The sequence below is a fragment of the Mytilus edulis genome, chromosome 10, assembly GCF_963676685.1.
Source record: "Mytilus edulis chromosome 10, xbMytEdul2.2, whole genome shotgun sequence".
Lineage (NCBI taxonomy): Eukaryota > Metazoa > Mollusca > Bivalvia > Mytilida > Mytilidae > Mytilus > Mytilus edulis.
Window position 1 is genome coordinate 26261117 of NC_092353.1, and position 15935 is coordinate 26277051.

The 15935-nt window shown below is 32.9% G+C and overlaps 1 protein-coding gene across 3 annotated transcripts in view; it reads left to right on the top strand.

The window, feature by feature from the left end:
- LOC139492087 (serine-rich adhesin for platelets-like) overlaps positions 1–15935 on the top strand; it is an 84565-nt gene that overhangs the window by 7310 nt on the left and 61320 nt on the right. For 2 of the 3 annotated variants that reach the window (XR_011656705.1, XM_071280228.1), the window contains exons 2-9: positions 1803–1948; positions 2325–2427; positions 3226–3281; positions 4352–4453; positions 5726–5839; positions 7266–7348; positions 8884–8967; positions 13840–13954. Coding sequence is in view for 2 of the 3 variants with exons in the window: in XM_071280228.1 (XP_071136329.1) it covers positions 1803–1948; positions 2325–2427; positions 3226–3281; positions 4352–4453; positions 5726–5839; positions 7266–7348; positions 8884–8967; positions 13840–13954 (803 nt within the window). In the remaining variant the exon portion in view is untranslated. Of the gene's footprint in view, positions 1–1802; positions 1949–2324; positions 2428–3225; positions 3282–4351; positions 4454–5725; positions 5840–7265; positions 7349–8882; positions 8968–13839; positions 13955–15935 lie in introns of all 3 variants that reach the window. The other variant, XM_071280227.1, reaches the window with a different exon arrangement.

Here is a 15935-nt window from a genome sequence, read left to right on the forward strand (position 1 = left end):
AATCTTTGGTCGGAGTGATGTATCAAATGACGTCACTTAATGATCTGTCTTGATTTGGTTCGTGTTGGATTAAAAACAAAACTAAAATTGCCAATCATTGATTCTGATTGGATGAAAAACAAGGCTTCATGAGGCAATTGTTCAATCTGATTAGCATATTATTGAAAAGTAAACTTAATGTTTGAGGTAAAATGTTCGTGAGACCCTCTACAAACAAATAACCATTAATCAGTTGACACAAAATGCATGTTTATCTTCACACTGATTAAAACTCTATGGAATGTCAAATTAAATCTATCTTATTCGGAATGGTACAAATGTATTCAGTATGAAAGGCTGTCTGCAAAGGAAATTCCTGTAGATCCAATAAGATGGAGATGTGGCTACCAAATAAATGTCCCATAAATGCTGAATTCTACTTTTGACATTTGTTTATTGGAAATAAAGCACATATTGCAGTTGTTACATTTCTTTTACACTGAAGTTACTCATGTGAGCAATTAAGGGTAGCCCTACTTGAGACCTCTAGCTGTATTTGTAATTGTAGATAACCAATGTTTTGAATGGCTGTTTCATTATAATACCCCTACAATTCCTTATATTCTTTCATATATTAATTTTATAGTAATGTTACAACTGATAAAATACTTCAATAAAAACAAAGTCAAGGACAAGTGGACTTCTTCAGGACAAAGGTTATGAAGAGCCCAATGTACTACATTTACATGTAGTTGATAGATTTCATTTGTTTGGCTATTTCTTTGTTCTCTTTGTGAACAGAAGAATTGCTTTATACTAACGATTCATTACCAAATTTTAAACAAATATTATTTTTAATTTACAGTTTACTGTAACAAAACTATTGACTGGTACTTTAGAGAAAATTACAATTTAAAATTCTTTTTTAGTTTATAATTACTTTTAACAATACCCAGGGTAGTTTAAAAATGATTGATTATAAATTTAGTATAGGAATTTTTTAACTTTACTGTAATATTTGCTTTTCTGACTAATTTCGGTATCTTATATTACAAAATGACTATGTAAAACCAAACTGTGTTAAACAATATTTGTAGTTTATTGAATGAATTTAAGTTGACATATAAATTTGTGATCTTTGAGAATAAAGATTGACATGAATCAGCTATTGATTTAGGAGCTTATCTCATGTTGGATTACATTTTATATATTTTATTAGTGGATATTTATTGATATTATTTTTTTGTCATCATGAAGCGCAAAAGTAAGTAAAAAAGTGTGGAATTGTAGAAAGAAGTAAATGTTACCAAGGTTGTGGTTAATTGAGAAAAGGATTAATTATCACACTATATTTGAAAATGTCTCTCGCCTTTTTAAGTGTGATAAAGAAGTTTATGGAATATCTTTCAAAACTTTTAGGTTGTCTTTTGAGCATATTGCTTTGTTTGGTGAATCAGTTTTCATTCAAGTTATTTTGTTCAAATTGATTTATTGCATACATGTTGACCCGTATCTACAATAAATGATTTGATAGATGACTGAAAGACGGTAAATGTTTAGTTTTTTATGTGCTTGGATTAGTAAATATTTGGTCAGTAAAAGTACATTATGTAAAAAAAAAAAAACACACTATGGGAAAAGAGTTTAAAAAACCAAACAATAACCATTAGACTCAGACAATTTTGGCGTTTTGCAATATGAGTAATAGTGACAACCAGTAGATTTTTCTCAAGGATCAACATGTACAGGGGGGAAAGATTTTGAGAACTAGTCAGCAAATTGTTACTGTAAATTTTTAAAATCATCTTTTTATATACTTTCAGAAGTTGAAACCGACGTTTTGAATCTTTCTGGTCAGAATTTGAATAGAATCCAACTACCTCTGAACCTGGATCCTACTACTATTATACTGGATAAGAATAATATCTCTAAAATAGAGAATTTACAAAAATGTCTCAATTTGAAACAGGTAACATTGAATAACTTATGAATACAGAATTGTGGTGTTAAACTTAAATGAATCCACTGTATGATATATGTATCTTTTAATTCGGTATATAATCTATATACTGTTTATCAATAACTGCAAGAAACGTAATAAAAAGGTACATTTGAACATGGCTTCTAAAAACCTAATAGCAAGATGGACAATCTTATTTTTGATCTCTTTAGACTTTCTTTTTTCTGCAAACAACATATTCCTTGCATTGGGATACTATTCACATATTGGAATTAAACTGTTCAGTCATATTGTGTAATGTAAAAAAAATAGGACAAGAGAAACTAAATTGTGTGAAACTGTTTCATAAATTGTTTAACTAAAATTATATTATTGCTAATTTCAGCTTTCTGTAGCAGGAAACAGACTTGTGCGGATGAATGGAGTTTCTAATTTAACAAATCTTACAGTTCTTAATTTACCTAACAACAGCATTGTATCTATAGAAGGTGGGTATAAATACAATAGTCATCATTTCAATAAAAACAAACAAGTGTTTCCAGAAGATGAACATTCCTAAATAATAACCTTGGCTTAAGCTTGGATCCCAAAAATAGCACATCCGATTTTGTTGCCATGAATACAAAATCAAAGACTTGCTGCATTGACAGGGCTGATAATTTGTAAAGTATGAATATAAATTCCTCTCATGAATATTCCATTCATTTCAGATTTGTGTGAGCACTGCACATAATAAAGAACTCCTGTAGTCATGCATCAAGTAGAAACAAGATCTTGAATCAACTTTACCTTTTAATATGTTGTTCTGTTTTAAAAGGAAGCCTTAGGATTTGAATATAAGCCCAAAAATAAAACCCCAACTCCCAAACAGGCATCAAATTTCAAGCCAGATCGACAGAGGTGTTCCTGTCATTGTTCCATTTGAACTATGATAAGATGTATACAGTCAAATCAGTGGCGGATCTAGAAATTTTCATAAGAGGGGGCCCACTGACTGCCTAAGGGGGCCCGATGCCGTCACGCTTCAGTGATTCCCAATATAATCAACCAAAATTTATCTGAATAAGGGGTCCCCCCCCCCCCCCCCCCCCCTAAATCTGCCTCTGCAAATATTTTTAATAGTCAGATAGAAGCTGTGCATTGATCAAATAAATATCTTTTGAAATCATGTGTCCTTATTATTGACAAATATAAAGGTTTTACTCTTTGCTATTCATTTAACATATATGCATATATTAAGTAATTTATTTAGGCATGATGTTTAATATATGTTTTGTATATTTTAGGACTGAAAGACTTGACATCCTTAGCCTGGTTGAATCTGTCTGGGAACAGTATAAAGGTATCATAACAGACTGAAAATTGTGTCTTTTGCTTTAGGGTATTGAACAACTGCTGTACTTTATAAGAATGAATAGAGGTGTTGGGTATATATCAAAAAGACAGCAACCCAATGACAAAAATAACCAACAGTAATCTAAAAGCAACATAGTTTTCAACATTATCTATACAATATGCCAAACTCTATACCAATCACAGTTTTTAAAATTCACGAAGAGCATGGAAATATGGCGGGATATACTTATTTGTATAACTTTTGTGTAAAACCATAAATTTCATACATAACTAAATTTTCAATGTCTATATGAAACAAGCATCATTAGACAAGAGAGCACATCATTTATGTTTTCTTGAAATGTCATAAAGTCACCCTCACATAAAATTGGTACAAGGTTTTTGATTGAAAAATTTTAAACTAACAACTGCATTCATTCGAGATGACGTTTTTAAATTAACGGAATGAAATGTCATTCCAAAAATCAACTACTGTCCTACCTTTTATTGTGTTTGCACTGTATAATCCTGACCTTCACATAATCCAAGATTATTATGAATGGCGGAATCCAACATTGTTATTACCAGAAGTGCTGCCGTGGAGTTCCACTTGCTGTCTATTTTCTCGTGTCTCTCAGAGCTTTTCATCATCTTTATGCAAAAAGTGTGGGAAATTGTATCATCAATGACAAGGATATTAGTGGAGAGTAACAAATGTTATGTAAATAAGGGATCCTCATAGAAACCAAGATGGTGGTTTTACAATGTAAATAATTTTGAAAAATGTGAAGGTCAGGATTATACAGTGCAAACACAATAAAAGGACAGTAGTGGATATTTGGACAGGATTTTTCTTCCTCTAATTGAAAAACATCATCTCAAGTGAATGTGACTGATATTTTAAAAAAAAATTGACAAAAATTTTTATGCCAATTTTTCGTGACAGCGACTATAAGTATAAGATTCCAATTTTTTTTAAGGTTTAATTTATTGCCTATCTTTTAGATACAAGTCTTTCTAGGTTATCTCAGACAACATCTGATAAACATTGAGTAATTTGTGTTTGACATATTGTAGGCTATAGAAAACCTAAGTAGCAGTATAAATTTGCGACACCTAGATCTATCGGACAACAGTGTTTCTACATTAACAGATATATCCAACCTACAGAACCTCAGGGTATGTAAGAAAGCAAAATAAAATGTTTGATCTTTTGATATAGCAAACCAAAGCTGATATAACAAATTCATATTATTTTTATTAATCCCTAGAATTTCTTTCAATACTTTATTCTTTTATAGATACTTTTCAATTGTCAGACACAATTTGAGCCAGAATTATTTCCCTTTTGTCACCATATTTGAGTTCAACATGCATAAGCTTTGACTGTATGTCTATAGATAAAGTTGTTTCCTGAACAGTTTTAATTGCTTGCACTTCCAACATGGGAGTCAAGGGAATTACTTTAAACTTGAATTATGTCATATAGAATCCTATCCATTGATTGAAGCCTTTTTTTGAAAAATGATTTTCTTGAACTCTAACCAAGGTGTAATTGACTTGAATAATGTTTGATTTGCTTTAATTCAGGTAAGTTACATGTGCAACATAAGTGAAAATCAAACACTATAGCAGTTCCTGAAATTCTGTAAAAAGATAAACATGATTTGTTTTAATGTATTGATTTTTAATATTAATTTCTCTATTTTGATAGTAAGCGTTGTCAGATATTACATCACAGACTTAACCAATAGATCAAAAAGTTTCTTGGTTTAATATCTAATCAATGCTGCATAGATTAATCCTCACGTCTTCACTTATTGTATCTAAGTGTCAGTCTATTCAATGCAATAAAACTTCAAAAAGTTTGTGGGTAAAACTGTAAAACCTCTGTCCATCCGTCCATCCCATGAATATTTTTTGTCACATCTCTCTCAGGAACTATATATATTACAAGGATTTTAGAAAAACATAGAGTTTATATAGGTCAGCTATAACTTGTGATGCATTTTCATATTCATCACTCTCAACAACTTCCTTTTTACCTTATACTTTTAGTGAGCATTGGTATCATTATTGAACAGTAGCTCACAGATTCACTTGTTATATTAGTCTCCTACCGACAAAGTCGAAAGGAGACTTTAGGTTTACACTTTGTCCGTCTGTCTGCACAGATTTACTTGTTGTCTCCATCCGGAACTTGATATGTCTATGTTGAAACATTCAAAGTTTAATTGTTCAGTGGCTAGTAACATTTGCCAAAACAACCAAAATAGAATCCAGGAAACTTCATATTTGATAAAGAAATAATCAAGGTTGATATTCTAATAAGAATTTTAGTGGTTTTGTCTAATGAGAAATCTGATAGTTAACTCTTACTGAAAAATGTTTTTAGAAATGTCTAGTTAACATTTTACCTACTGTTACTTTATTGTAATGATCTTTGTTTAGACATTCCTGTTACATGGTAACATTATAACATCGCTGAGAACCATACCACCATGCTTACCACACAGTCTCTGTATATTCTCACTGGCAGAGAATGAGATATTAGACATGAATGAGGTTAGTGAGATTATTTTAATTAAAGCTCTTGGCTAAAAAGGTAGTGTGTATATTGAGTTTGGTAATCTCAGTGTTTTACATTGAAAAGGTCAGGTTAGAGTTATTGAAAGACCATTGCTGTTAGACTGGGTTTGTTATTTCCTTTATTCATTCAATACAAGTTAAATTAGATGTGTAATTAAGAAACAGATAAATGATATTTACATGAGCTTAATGGATATCAAATGTTGTTTTATGCCCCATTTATGGGCATTATGTTTTCTGGTCTGTGCGTTTGTCTGTTTGTTCGTCCGTCCGTCCGTCGTTCCGTTAGTCCTGTTTCAGGTTAAAGTTTTTGGTCGACGTAGTTTTTGTAAAGTTGAAGTCCAATCAACTTGAAACTTAGTAAACATGTTCCCTATGATATGATCTTTCTAATTTTAATACCAAATAAGAGATGTTATCCTATTTTCACAGTCCACTGAACATAGAAAATGATAATGCAGATGGGGCCTCCGTGTACTTGGGACACATTCTTGTTTTTCTATGCATAGATAAGTCTTGTCCTATCCTTTTACCTTGCCTTAAATTTATAATGATTATTGAATTACTCATAAGTTTAAGGATTTTTTCAAAATGTAAAACTTTGGCATTTATAGACTGAACTGTTTGATTTTTTTTTGTGCAGTAAAAATTTTCACCCTTCTGTATGCTATATTATTTAAGGAATGACTAATATTTTTTACGTCTATGAAGAAATAACATAAAAAATGTGGTGCACACTGAATAACCTGTGTAGCAGGTTATTTGATGTGTACACCACATTTTTTATGTTATTTCGAATAGACAGAAAAATAATTACAGCCATTTCTTATAATTTATTTATAAATTCCATTTTAAACCAATGTAAACCATGAAAAAACGTCAATGACGTCACAGTCACATGACTAAATTATGTCTATGAGCTGATAAACATAACAACGTCAGCCAATCAGAAGACGTGGAACATCCAAAATTAAATATTTGATAATTAATGCAATGTGCATTCAACATCCATTCATTTTCTTTGGGACAGTTTAATGATCTTGACTAACTATATATGATCCTGGATAACATTGTGTTTAAATATCATCTTAAAAAAAATAATTTTTGTATATTTTGTGTTCATTATCTCAGGTAGGTTACCTATCTTGATGGTATATTTGGAACAGTTTGTAGTTGATAAGTGTATAGTTTCAAGTTGCTTTCCCATTTTGTTAACGCAACTTGAAATAGTATGTAATCAAATGTATGATTTTTTTTTATTCCAAGTTACTTACCTATCGTGTTTACCTAACATATTATTGTGTGTAATTAACTAGATTTTTTTTATTCTATGTAGCCTACCTGTTTTTTCAACCTAACTTGGAATACTTTTTTAATTATAACTTTACGTTTTTAATTCCAGGTAGCCTACCTGTCTTGTTTACCTAACTTAGAACAATTATCTCTAATGAACAACCCATGTGTTCTGATGACAGCATCCACACCATATCCTTTTTAATAACAATTGAAAGTTCACTTTTACTCAAATTTATAATCCTTAGTTTTATAAAATATTATTACATGCATATGGTAATAGAGAGATGTTGGATTGAACAGATATGTTCAATTACTTCAAGATTGGTTTAAAAATTGATTTTCATATGTTTTAAAGAATGCTGGGGTATATAACAATAAGATAAATCACATTGTTATATAAAGCTAATGCTTTACTTAAAAAATGTTACGGAACATCTGCAATTTTTGTCGAGCCTGCAACTTTTGTTGCAGAAAGCTCGACATAGGGATAGTGTTCCGGCGGCGGCAGCTACGGCGGCGGCAGCTACGGCGGCGGCGGTGTTAGCTCACTTCTTAAAAGCGATATATTTTAGAAGGTGGAAGACCTGGATGCTTCATATTTTGTATATAGATGCCTCATGTTACAAAGTTTCCGTCAGTCACATGTCCATTGTCCTTGACCTCATTTTCATGGTTCAGTGACCACTTGAAAAAAAAGTTCAAATTTTTTGTAATGTTAAATTCTCTCTTACTGTAAGTAATAGGATAACTATATTTAGTATGTGCGTACCTTGCAAGGTCCTCATGCCCGTCAGACAGTTTTCACTTGACCTCGACCTCATTTCATGGATCAGTGAACAAGGTTAAGTTTTGGTGGTCAAGTCCATATCTCAGATACTATAAGCAATAGGTCTAGTATATTCGTTGTATGGAAGGACTGTAAGGTGTACATGTCCAACTGGCAGGTGTCATCTGACCTTGACCTCATTTTCATGGTTCAGTGGTTATAGTTAAGTTTTTGTGTTTTGGTCTGTTTTTCTCATACTTTATGCAATAGGTTTACTATATTTATTGTATGGAATGATTGTAAGGTGTACATGTCTAGCGGGCAGATGTCATCTGACCTTGACCTCATTTTCATGGTTCAGTGGTCAAAGTTAAGTTTTTGAGTTTTGGTCTTTTTATCTAATACTATATGTCATAGGTCAACTATATTTGGTGTAGGGAAATATTTTATGATCTATATGTCAGTTGTGCAGGTTTTATTTGACATTGACCTGGTTTTCACGGTTCATTGCTCAGTGTAAAGTTTTTGTGTTTTGGTCTATTTTCTTAAACTATAAGCAATAGGTCAACTATATTTGTTGTATGGAAGCATTGTTAGCTGTACATGTCTGCCTGGCATATGGTTCAACTGACCTTGACCTCATTTTCATGGTTCATGTTAAGTTTATGTGACAGTCGTAATAAAGCTTTGTATTTAGGATTATCAACATAATATCAATGATTAGTAAAGAAGGCGAGACATTTCAATGTGGGCACTCTTGTTTTCAAACATTTACTTTTTATTTATTTTTATATCTTGCTTCATTATTATATGATCCATGATTGATCCATTATTCAATATAAAACATGCAATTTTATTTCTTTGTTGATCTAAAAACTATCAATGTTAAAAAAAAACTCACTTCATATGTAAAGTTCAATTACTAAATAGGCAGTTATTTCCCCTTAATTCTTGTTACTGGATTTGACAGCAGACCTTATATTGTTAACTGGTGCATGAAGCTTCAAGTTTTGGATGGGTACAAAGTCACAGAAAAAGAAAGGTAGATTAATTACACAACTAAGCTTAGGCCGTGTTCACACCAAACGCCATGTATAGTAAACTTGTGTACAATTAGTTTAATGTAATGTACACTGGTTTCACACTAAATTTGTTCACATCTATACACCTTGTTTAATTACCTGTACATAAGATTTGTTCACACTTGTAAACATTACGTAGAACCGAATGCAAACTTTTCGGACAACTTTTCAAGCAGTAAGGAAACGACCATTTGACTTCAAATCGGGAGGGGGGTTTCGGGGGGTTATCGACGGAAATATTCCCAACCCCAATTGGAAAAAATAGGTCCTACAGATGATACAAAAATATTCTAAATCAAGAGTTTACCCATACTTTATCAAATACTGTTTTTTTTTATAAATCTGCAGATGCGGATACGTCAACGATACGGTTGATACGTCTTTAAATGACCAACATCTATTGTTAAATGTTGAAAAAAAAATTGATTACCAACATAAAAAAAAACAACGAATAAAACGTTTGCGCGGAAAAATTTCTGGCTCAGATAAATTAACAAAATACCCACTCCCCCCCCTTTTTAAGTTAAGTGGTTGCTTCTTTATGAAAGCTATTTTGATGATTTGCAGTAGCTTGAGAATATATAATAAAGATGTCTCGATTAAGCATTAGAAAACGTAGGCTGCAGCAGCGTACTTACAGGCGAAGAATATATATTTTTATTCTCATAAAGCCAATGCATTACATCAGTACAGAGAAGAAGGAATGATATATTAGGGATCATTATATTCCTATCTTTTCTGGATTTTTGTCGAGCCTGCAACTTTTGTTGCAGAAAGCTCGACATAGGGATAGTGATTCGGCGGCGGCGGCATTAGCTAACTTTTTGAAAGCTTTATATTTTAGAAGGTGGAAGACCTGGATGCTTCATACTTTGTATATAGATGCCTCATGTTACGAAGTTTCCGTCAGTCACATGTCAAATGTCCTTGACCTCATTTTCATGGTTCAGTGACCACTTGAAAAAAAAGTTCAGATTTTTTGTAATGTTGAATTCTCTCTTATTATAAGTAATAGGGAAATTATATTTGGTATGTGCGTATCTTGCAAGGTCCTCATGCCTGTCAGACAATTTTCACTTGACCTCGACCTCATTTCATGGATCAGTGAACAAGGTTAAGTTTTGGTGGTCAAGTCCATATCTCAGATACTATAAGCAATAGGACTAGTATATTCGGTGTATGGAAGGACTGTAAGGTGTACATGTCCAACTGGCAGGTATCATCCAACCTTGACCTCATTTTCATGGTTCAGTGGTTATAGTTAAGTTTTTGTGTTTTGGCCTGTTTTTCTCATACTTTATGCAATAGATCAACTATATTTGTTGTATGGAATGATTGTAAGGTGTACATGTCTAGCGGGCAGATGTCATCTGACCTTGACCTCATTTTCTTGGTTGAGTGGTCAAAGTTAAGTTTATGAGTTTTGGTCTTTCTATCTACAGGGAAACCTGTCCAAACCGAACACCCACAGGACTTTGCGTTTTGTTCGGTTTTCACAGGTGTTCGGATTGTAGAGGTAAACAGAAGTCGACACCAAAATAATTTTAGCACTTACTGACAAGGGATAATAGGTGACACAACAGACGACTATTTATTTTCGTGATGATATAGATGTAAGCGTAAAAATATAAGTAGATACAGATAGACCTATTGGTACATTTGTGTTAATAAATCAAACGCCACTCCGTCAATCACGCTCGTCGTTGTGAAACTACAATGTATAAATCGTTCAATGATGTCCGACGTGGAGCAATTTTGCTTTTTATAATTATTTTCTAATCCATTAATTCACTGACCACTTCATATTCCAAGTCACTGTTAAATGACGATTCCGTAGTTGAGTCGAGATCGTCATAGTACACACGAGTTCTCGGACTAAACTTGCCACCCGCTGACTGATACTTCGCAACACGATAAGAGTGAAACAACAGCAGGGGTCCAGTTGTGTCCAGTTTATTCTCGGACTTTATCGTTGTTTTAAAATAGCTTACGGAAGTCTTCAGGAGCATCCGAATCAAATATATAGGGCCTCTAAAGGGAATCCGGCAATCAAAAGCCATTGACCTTGTCGTGTTGCATGACTTCCTAATCCAGTGAAAGGCTTTAAAACTTTAAAACTATTACTTAATTAAACAGTTTAGCTACAGAATGGCAGTCACGATAATTATTTGAGAAATGTGCATTTAATTGATCTAAGGGAAAGTTCCTTTCTTGTCATTTTCGGCGATGGGGGCAGCTGACCAGTTTAACGTTTCTTTACAACATAAATCATTTGATCACTGAATGCATGGACACAAACATGCTAATGAGTTTGTCATAACAACTCACCATTTAATTTAACCTCAAATACCCTCGGGGATACTCTGTCATCCTGTGTTTGTTTAATGAAATCATGAAAATAATTAAAAATATTTTTTTGTTTTGATTGCTATCGATCGATTTTGACAGGTAATTTTTAGATACATATTTACTATCGAGTCTTCAAAAATCGTTCGGAATTTGGTGTTGACAGGGTTCGGTTTTTTCAGGTTAGATTAACGTTAATTGATAGGGAAATTTTGAGGGACTTTGAAAATTGTTCGGTTTAAACTGAAATTCGGTTTTATCAGGGTTCGGTTTACCCAGGTTTCACTGTAATACTATATGTCATAGGTCAACTATATTTAGTGCATGGAAATATTTTATGATCTTTATGTCAGTCACGCAGGTTTTATTTGACCTCGACCTCATTTTCTCGGTTCATTGCTCAGTGTTAAGTTTTTGTGTTTTGGTCTATTTTTCTTAAACTATAAGTAATAGGTCAACTATATTTGTTGTATGGAAGCATTGTTAGCTGTACATGTCTGTCTGGCATGGTTCATCTGACCTTGACCTCATTTTCATGCAAAGCTCTGATTCCTTTTACGAATCTGGCTATACTTTTTGGACCTTTTGGATTATAGCTCTTCATCTTTTATATAAGCTTTGGATTTCAAATATTTTGGCCACGAGCATCACTGAAGAGACATGTATTGTCGAAATGCACATCTGGTGCAACAAACTTGGTACCGTTGATTTTATTTCATGGTTCATTGGTCTTTGTTTAGTTATCTTGGTTGATAAGTTTATGTGACCGTTTTTAATAAAGCTTTATACTTACGACTATCAGCATAATATCAATGATTAGTAAAGAAGGCGAGACATTTCAGCGTGTGCACTCTTGTTTTCAAATGGTATTTCTTCTCCAAGGAGTATTTGGCAAAGAGAGGGGGTATTGTTTTTTTTTTTAGTTTTAAGGGTAATTTAACGGATCCGAGATACATTTACTAGACAAACAATACATTTACCTCACACTTTTTATGCCCCACCTACGATAGTAGAGGGGCATTATGTTTTCTGGTCTGTGCGTCCGTTCGTTCGTTCGTCCGTCCGTCCGTCCGTCTGTCCCGCTTCAGGTTAAAGTTTTTGGTCGAGGTAGTTTTTGATGAAGTTGAAGTCCAATCAACTTCAAACTTGGTACACATTTTCCCTATGATATGATCTTTCTAATTTTAATGCCAAATTAGAGATTTTACCCCAATTTCACGGTCCACTGAACATAGAAAATGATAGTGCGAGTGGGGCATTCGTGTACTGAGGACACATTCTTGTTAAGTAATGCATTTATGAGTGAATCGTTGTTTGAGTAAAGACCAGTGGCAAACATTTCTGTGCAAGTAAAGTCGATTCGGAAGACCTTAATTTTCAAATGAATTATGTGTTCGGTAATGATGCTGCTTTGAGTCTTGATAAGGGCTTAATAAAGCTACATTAAGTTAAAAAAAAATATATATCAAGTCTAGACAAATATTTCTGTAAAGAACTTTATTAATAATTGTTATAAATATCAATTTTATTCAAAAATTGTTTCTTTCTTAAATATACACGGCGAAACTAATGTTTTAAATGCCTAGTTTTGTGTACACTTAATCTACACAAGGCCTACATCGAGTATCGACTGCATGTAGACAAAACATGATTTACACTACATGTAAACATTGAATTTTATCAATGGGAACGTAATTTTGTTTAGTTTACGTGTGAGTTACACTTACACAACACCGAGTTTAGGTCAATGTGAACACGGCCTAAGTTAAATACTTTAGGTTGCATTTGTTTTCTTAGTTGAATATGCATTTTATAGTAATGTTCGATTTTCAATGTTATCTTTTGTAGGATTCTTTGAACTAGGATTTTATATCTTTGACTTGTCATATTTACTGTAACATATACAAAAAAGATATAGTATGATTGCCAATGAGCAACTCTTCACAAGAGACCAAATCAGACAGAAATTAACAACTATAGGTCACCGTATGGCCTTCTACAATGAGCTAAGCCCAAACCCCATAGTCAGCTATATTTACATGCAGAATGTGACAGAGTTAAACATATCAGCAGGATCCCAAACCTCCCCCTAAACTGGGACAGTGGTGTAAAGGTACAACATAAAAACAAACTATAAAAATCAGTTAAAAAAGGCTCTGAACTGGTCAGATGAATATAAATAGAAAAACATCTAACAAAATCACATAGTGGACGTGGTAAGGTACTTGTATCTCTCAACAACAAAAAGACACTAAGTACAGATCTGAAAGTAGTCACAGTTACTGATTGCTAGTTCAAAGCCAATAATTATAAATAACAACTAATAAAGAAGAAAGTCTTGCATCTAAAGACTAAATTATCAATTGTTACACATGAAATAAAATATGAGTGCATCTAAGACTAAATTATCAATCATTACACATTATGAGATACAATCAGTATGAGTTTTTTTGCATTTCAATAAATATCAAATTAATTTTTTATAGATTAAAAGCTGAGTGGTTATATAGCCAAGGTAGAGGAAGACACTTCAAGCCAGGTCAGCATGCAGAGCTGTGTCAGTATCTGTCTAATACTTGTCCTCTGACGGCCAGTGCTGAGGTTTGTACTGTTGTAAATTAGTAACAAAATTGGTGTATACTGTACAAAATAAAAGGTACTAGATTATAATGTTACAGTTCAGGTTAACTTTGGTATTTTTTGTAACTACTCGAATATCTGAGATAACTGATGACTTGAAATTTCTGAATTTACATAAGTTTGTGTATAATTAATTTTACTCAATAGCACTTGTGATATGTAAAGCATAAGTCACATGTCATGCCTCTACCATGTCTGCTAAGTCATTTGTGATATGTAAAGCATAAGTCACATGTCATGCCTCTACCATGTCTACCAAGTCACTTGTGATATGTAAAGCATAAGTCACATGTCATGCCTCTACCATGTCTACCAAGTCACTTGTGATATGTAAAGCATAAGTCACATGTCATGACTCTACCATGTCTACCAAGTCATTCTATATGTAAAGTATAAGTCACATGTCATGCCTCTACCATGTCTACCAAGTCACTTGTGATATGTAAAGCATAAGTCACATGTCATGCCTCTACCATGTCTACCAAGTCATTCTATATGGACCTTATGTTTTAGTTGTTGTTTGTGTTTGTATGTCTGGTTATTTATTTTTTAGGGGGGGGGTTCTGTTTTACTGTGGAATATTTTTGGCAATTGGTGATATCCCTTTGAATGAAGTGTTATCTTACTTTAGAATATAAGGGTGGGGAATAGAGAATATAAGGGTGGGGAATAGCACCAGATTCACTGTAATAGGAATAGAGTCCCCATTTACTTCAGTATTTCAACTTGGCATAGCTTAACATTAGAAACCTAAACTTTATTATTTGTCGGTGTACACAGTTTCAGGCATTTATAACTTTACAGAACAAAGTTATAAATGATCAATAGATCTGAAGATTATCTATAACTGAAAATTCAGAAATAATGGTGGAAAAATGAGACAGAGCTATAATCGCAATAATATCCTTGCATTTTGAAATCATTCACACAATAATTTCTGAATTTATAGTATTCTATTATGCATAATTCATTGACAGCATAATTTTCTGCGTCTGGCTTACTTCTTTTGCATGAAGATATTCACACGATAATGGAACTGTCAAGTTAACCTATCTATATATTTATAGTCAATACAGTTTCATGAGGGATATAATTTTTTTTTTAATGATGTGGTAATAACTGAATATAATCACAGGATAAAGATGTCAATTATCACATTAGCACAAAATCCTTTGAATGAGCAACAAATATTGAATGTACTATACATTGTATCAATTTTTTTGTAAAAGGCTTAGAAACAGGTAGAAAAAGTAAGTTTTTACAAAGCATATCTATCCTGTTTTGAGCTGATTACAAAAGTGCAATCATATAACTTCATGTACGGAATCATCAATGTGAATATTACAGCCTCAGGCTCCTCTAAACAAAGAACACCCGGACCTATATTTTGTGTTTCATTGACTGATAATCCGTCTCATATTCCAGTCAGCTTCCAATAAACTGTGATGGCGAATTGTTTTAAAAGGGTTTATTATTTAGGATTAAAGTAACAGCGCAGAAATATCCCCTGAGGTTAATTTGATCTGTAAGGGAATCATAGTCATTTGCAAGAATTAAAAAAAAAGGAAATAAAACCTCATCATGGCTCATGAACAGATTTGATTAAAGAAATTTTCTATTTATAACTCCATTATTAAAACAAAATTAATATTCTATTTGACTTGCTAACATCAATCTTGGTGCAAGGATGCATCAGTGGGACTTAAGAGAGTATAAAATCTTGACTTGGAAAGTAGATCATTTTGATTTTCTCATGGGTTGTTAGCCAGCTAAGATTTACCTGGTCACCTGACTTATAAATTAGAAGTGGATATCACACATCTTTTTGTGTCCCCCCCCCCCCCCTCCCACCTAGTGACATTATGTTTTCGGTCTGTGTGTCCTTCCATCTGTCCCGCTTCAGGTTAAAGTTTTTGGTCAATGTAGTTTTTGATGAAGTTGG